The sequence below is a fragment of the Akebia trifoliata genome, unplaced genomic scaffold (genome assembly GCF_017979445.1).
Source record: "Akebia trifoliata isolate Shusen 1 unplaced genomic scaffold, ASM1797944v1 Contig00608_ERROPOS3031104, whole genome shotgun sequence".
Classification (NCBI taxonomy): domain Eukaryota; kingdom Viridiplantae; phylum Streptophyta; class Magnoliopsida; order Ranunculales; family Lardizabalaceae; genus Akebia; species Akebia trifoliata.
The window spans coordinates 163,352-169,715 of NW_028237131.1; the positions used below are offsets into that span (position 1 = coordinate 163,352).

Sequence of the window (6,364 nt, forward strand, 5' to 3'; positions counted from 1 at the left end):
AAAAAAAATCAACATAACAATCCTTAGTTATTACCATGACAAACAAATGGTCAATACAAAACCTTCATAGAGTCCCCAATTTTTAATATTAATATGGCGAGACCTTAAATGGTCAACTAGACCTGCCTAATGTGCCCAAAGTTTCAATGTTTGCATAGTATGCAAATGGCCATACATCTGTTTGATTCATTCTCAAATACCCAATATTAATCTTTATAATATTCCCAAAAGTTTTAAGCATTAATTAATATATCACTCAAATGAAAAATATATTAAATCTGCATAACATGGCACTCATATGGAAATGTCAAATCAGCACAATAGTCCCGAAAATTTCAGAATAGCTTGAGATCAAATGGCTAAAGACAATATTTACAATAATTCTAAAATTTTATGATTGACATTACATGAAAGTGGTCAAAACTAAACCTCCATAGCAGTCCCATTTAATATTACAAGACACTCAAATCTCCAGTTTTGAATGATACATTTTTCTTAAAGATTATCTTTTTTTTAAATAATAATAATTAATAATACTACCTTATTAATGTGAACTAGGAGGTGACATGTTTAAACCCACGTGTATCAAAAAAGGCATATCTGTAATTTAAAACATTGATTAATGGATTTTTAAAGGTTTCATTGTAAAAGGCACATTTTGTAATTTTGAAAATTAACAAAGATGAATCTAGGATCGTGGATTAGTATTTTCTTGATTTTTAATCAAAATGACCTTGATTATATTAAGTTTAAACTAAAAGTGGGGGCATTTGGATGATCTAAAATTTGGTGTTAAACCACTTCTACTCCGCCTTCTCTCATTATATCAGTAAATATTAAACCTTTTTTTTTAGTGTGCATTGAGATTGTTGAGTTGTTCTAAACTGACTTCCTTCGATATTATACTGATGTGTCAGTGAGTAGACAACCATAGATTTTTTTTCCATGAGATACAAGTCAAAAAATTCTATGGTTCTCTACGCACTGCTACTTCAACACAGTGATGAGGGCAGTGTCAAAGGAAGTCAGTTCAGCCTTTCCCTAATTCAAAATCAATCTATCAAATCTTCTCTCAAGCCTCAAAAATTACGTTATCTGAGTCAACCAAACAAGGGAATACAGTAAATCTTGGATATATTAAAAGAATCTATCGTTAACTGAGCAATAGGAGCATATAAAAATAAGGTGATGTAACCAGTGACTTTGCCATGTGCATCTTTACATAGGAATATATAACTTTTTACTGTATAACTCAGTGGATCTCATATTATTTGTTAATTTGTTAATAAATACCATAGCTTTAAAACTGAGTGAGTTATCTCAAAACTTGACCGTGTCAACTCAACTTACAAAAAATTTGAGACTTATACCGCCTTAGAGAGATTCTATTGCCACACCAACTTTTGCTAACAGCACCCCAATTCACATGTAAATCACAAAAGAGATTTTTTTTAAACCTACGCAACTTTTGCAAAAATTCCAATTTCAATCCACAGTTCATTTTAATTCTCAAAATATGTTTTCAAGCGAATTATTCTAATTTAAAGTGACGACATGATCAAAAATAAAAATGACAAACTTGTTGATAAAAAAATGACGATCTCGCTAGTAAATTTAAAGACAAATATCCTTAGTTTTTAATGGAGAGATCGCTGAATTATCAGCGAGTTCACCACTTTTATCAACAAGATCATCATTTTGAATTAGAATACCTACAACGAACTCACTTGAAAACATATTTAGGAAATTAAAATGAACAGTGTATCGGACTTGGAATTTCGTCATATTCAGCATAGAAAATGGTAATTTACCCATCACAAAAGAATTAGCACACGTCTTGGGGTGGCAATAATAAATTAAAGATGGTTTGACAATAGAAGCTCGCCAAACTTAGAAAGGGTGGATCTAAGTTGATTTAGAAACTTGTCAAGATAATATGGGAATCAGATTCAAACCCTAACCTAGGTAATTATATATATTCTGTTTGGCTAAGGTTTAAAATTTTGTTTAGATGCAATGTTTCTGTTAGGAGAACATTCAACATAGTCTGAATTGAAACATTCCAAGACAAGTTAAAAATTTTTTTGAAATACTTTGAGATAATTCAAAGTATTCCATAAAGTTTTAATATTTTGAAATCAATGTTTTGCACCGGTTAAAATTTGAGTTACAATTAATGTTTCTAATATTTTCTCAAAAGTAATACATTCATTTGTTTTAAAAATTTTAAATTTTAGAAATATATTTGGATTGATATATGTAGCTAGATTAATGAAAAAAATTTATGATAAAAAACCCACGATCCCAACCACTAAAAACAAAAATTTAGAGAGCTGCTATTGGCACCCCAACTTTTACTTGTTACATCCCTATTTTTTAAATTATTTGTCACACCCTAATAAAAGTTCAAAACACACCATTCTAACATTACAAAAGTGTGGTTCAAGTTATTATTTCAACATTACAAAGTATTATGACACATTCAAATAACTTCACCAGTTGTTTATAATTAGGATTAGGCTCATATAAAATCCTAAGTCTAACAAATAAAAATCGAAACAAAAGAGATAGAAAGATTTTCCATTGGCACCCCAACTTTTACTTATTCTCAATCATTGACTTATGTTTTATTGGGTGAATCACCATTTTGTGCGTTGAATATGAGAAAATTCCAGTTTCGGTACACTATTCATTTTATTTCCTAAAACTTGCTCTTACAATGCATTCTCCCCTTTTATAATCTACGAATTCATTGATGAAATATTACCAATTTTACCTTACCAACAATCTCATTGGTAATTTATCAACAAATTTATTGATTATAAAATTGAGAATTCATTGGAAAAGCATGTTTTAGGAATTAAAATAAACAGTGTACTGAAATTGGAAGTTGGACATAAGTTGTGTACAGTTTGGGAAAAGCCATTTTTTTTAATTGAGTGTAATTAGTAAAAGTTGGGGCGCCAATAGCAGCTCTCAAAATTTAACAGTCAGGATAAAGAATAATTTACCAAAACGGTAGAGTTTTCGAAATTAATTCCGAAAACGGTACACTGTAGCAATTAATTTCGAAAACAGTAAATTTACCGTTTTCGGAATTAATACTTTTTACCAAAACAGTAAAAACAGTAAAATATATTTTTTTTATACCGAAAATACCCTTTTTTGTTTTACATATATATTTACAATTTTAACCTTAAAAAAATAAAAATCCAACTAAAAAGATTCACTCTCTTTCGGTAATCCAACAATCACATGTATTTATAATTTTTTTTTATCGAAATCAATTTTATTTTTGTAATTTCAGTCAAAAAATAAAAAAGGGCATTTTCGGTATAAAAAAATATATTTTACTGTTTTTACCGTTTTGGTAAAAAAAAATAATTCCGAAAACGGTAAATTTACCGTTTTCGGAATTAATTGCTACAGTGTACCGTTTTGGTAAATAAACGAAAAGTTGTGCATGTTTTAGTAAATCTGCCCAGGATAAAACCCATATTTTGAGAATGGGTAATAATAAACTGACTCAAAAAAGACATTCAAACCCACCCATGATATGTTCCAACTCCCAACCGATATTATAAAGGGAAAATACCATTTCGTGAGTTGAATGTGAAGAAATTCCCATGCCGGCTCACTGTTTATTTTAAATCTTAAAACGATCTCACTAATTTAAATTAGCAAAATCACTGCTAATTATTTTCAATGTGACAATCTCACTGGTTTATATCGTCACTGGTTTGAAAAACATTTGATCTCTCTCTTAAAGTTTTGGGTATTAAAATGAACAGTGAACCGGAATGGGAATTTCTTCAAAAGTTGATCATGTTTTGAAAAATTTCTCTATTATTAACTCGTCTTAATCAACTATTGAATCATCAGACTGACTCTACTCGATAGGTAAATCCAAACTGAGTCAACTTTACGAGTTTTTCAATAATGGTTAAAGCTCTAGTCGTATCTCTTCTAATTAAATATATTTTTGAAAGATCAATCCACTTATACATAAACAAATGTTTTCGATTGAGTAATATAGATTCATCTACAAAGTCCCTCTATCCCTTCAAAGCATAATAATAATAATAATAATTATTATTATTATTTAGTGCAATTACCAAAGGCATTGGAAACTTCAAAGCCTTGCAAGAAGAGTAAAATTCCAACGTTTCTCACATGTCTGCATGTGACGTTGTCCATCCACTCCTACCAAACCTAATCCCAATGCTTCTAAATGCAACAATCCCCAAGACCCGAAACCCGGTTTTATCTAAACCCTAGTTATCCAATTAAAACCACTTCGATCAACCAAAACTGCCGAGAATCTCATCCAAAAACCATTATAAATGACCCCATTGACAACCCACTTCATAGTCTATCTTTCTTGCTTAGTATCTAAAGCTCTGAAACAAGCGAAGAAAGAAATAAAATATGGGTTTTATTTCTCTCTCTTTGTTTAAGGGTTTTGTAGCTCTTCAACTTTCTTTGCTTTTGATGTCTTTTACTGTTTGTGGTGAATTTGATGTTGAAAGGTTTGAAACTATGAGTAAGACTTGGTCGCCAGTTCCATCCCCGAGTCCATCTCCAAGTCCAACTCCGAGTCGAACACCGAGGCACCATTTGCCCATTAGAAGTCGTGTGGCTGTGCAAGGTGTTGTTTATTGCAAGTCATGCAAGTATCAAGGGAATGACACTCTTTTGCGTGCTTCACCATTGTCTGGTTGGTTCCAACTTATCGAGCTTGCATTATTACTATTTCTAGTTTTATTTAGGTGGGTCAGATCGGATTGTTACATCCAAAGATATGTGTACACATGATCACCGTGAAACATGAAATCTAACGGTTGGGATTTACACTCGAGATAAGTATCTAAAAGATATATATTATCGGGATACACATAAAATTCCAACGATTGGATTTTGCTTTTAGATAGAAAGGATCGTGTATTATTCCTTTAGTCAGTATATGGGTCAGGTTCCCACGACTCATGGAAAAAAAAGGGTAAATTACCATTTCATGAGCTGAATTTGACGAAATTACAATTCTGGCTAACCGTTCATTTTCATTCCCAGAACGTGAAGGCACGAGATTGCAGGTTTTTCAAGTGGCAATCTCACGTTTTGGTAATTAAAATCAATAGTGATCCGGAATTGTAATTGAGTTAAAAGTTGATCATCTTTTCATAAAAATTCCAAAGATAAAAAAACATGATCCAACTGTTTAAACACAAAATCCATTATTATTGAGATAAATATCTTTGAGATATGTGTTGTTTTGGAATATATGTATATAATTGTAACATTTAGGTTTCATGTTTACATGGTCGGGATCATGTATGTTTTCATTCGTTATTTTTTATGATTTTTTGTGTCCATCCATGCATGCAAGTTGGTGTGTGTGAGAGAGAGTGGGCCCATTTCAAACAAATCTATCTCACTTGATGCGTATGCATATGTATTATTGGACAGGTGCGGTTGTAAAGTTACAATGCAACAACAGCAAGCACTCAATCAACATAGAAGCCAAAGCAGACAAGAACGGCTACTTCTACATCCAAGCCCCCAAGAAAGTGAGCAGCTTTGGGACCCACAAGTGCAAGGTGTTCTTAGTTTCATCACCATTGTATTCTTGCAAGAAGCCCACAAATCTTAATTGGGGATTGAGTGGGGCCTATTTGAGGTACCAGAAACCCCCAGTTCCCATCCCCTTTGCACTCTTCACTGTGGGGCCCTTTGCTTTTGCTCCAACCAAATGTCATCACCATTGATGATCTGATCTATCACCAACTTCTTGATGTTTTACTGTTTTGCTATTCAGCTCTTTGTGGGGTTTGTGGCTATTTAGGGCTTTTGTAAGTCTCAGTTTGTTGTATGTGTTACACATCGTACTTTGATATCTAGAGTTGCCTACAATTAATAATAAATGATGTTATCTATATTTAAATCATAGAATCTAAGCCGTGGGATCTTTTTTCTCTTAGTAGTATTTGGAAAATGCTGAAGTAACCTTGAAATTGACTTCGTTTCACATTACTGATATGGATGTGCGTGTAGGAACCATAGATTCTTTTCATCGAGATACAAGTGAGAAGCATATATGGTTCTTTGCACATTAATGTGTGAAACAATGTCTATTTCAATGTTATTCCAGCAATACTCTTAATATTTCTCTGACTTTTCTCTAAACTTTTCAAGCTTATATTATTTTTTGAAGGAGTTGAATAGTACCCAACAATTGATGATCTTGTCGGAGAATTATATACAAAGCATTGTAATAAAGTGTATTGCGATACACTGAATCATTTTTATATAGATTAAGATTGTATCTGATTAATTTAAGATAAAGAAAGTTTATTTCTCTAGTTAG

The 6,364-nt window shown here is 31.9% G+C and overlaps 1 protein-coding gene across 1 annotated transcript; it reads left to right on the forward strand.

The window, feature by feature from the left end:
- Positions 1-4,390: 4,390 nt before the first annotated feature.
- On the forward strand, positions 4,391-5,899 carry LOC147381229 (non-classical arabinogalactan protein 31-like). Its single transcript, XM_086430641.1, has 2 exons — positions 4,391-4,717; positions 5,467-5,899. Exons 1-2 carry the CDS (start codon positions 4,429-4,431, stop codon positions 5,763-5,765), a joined length of 588 nt encoding a protein of 195 aa, XP_086286767.1. The 5' UTR covers positions 4,391-4,428; the 3' UTR covers positions 5,766-5,899.
- Positions 5,900-6,364: the final 465 nt, after the last annotated feature.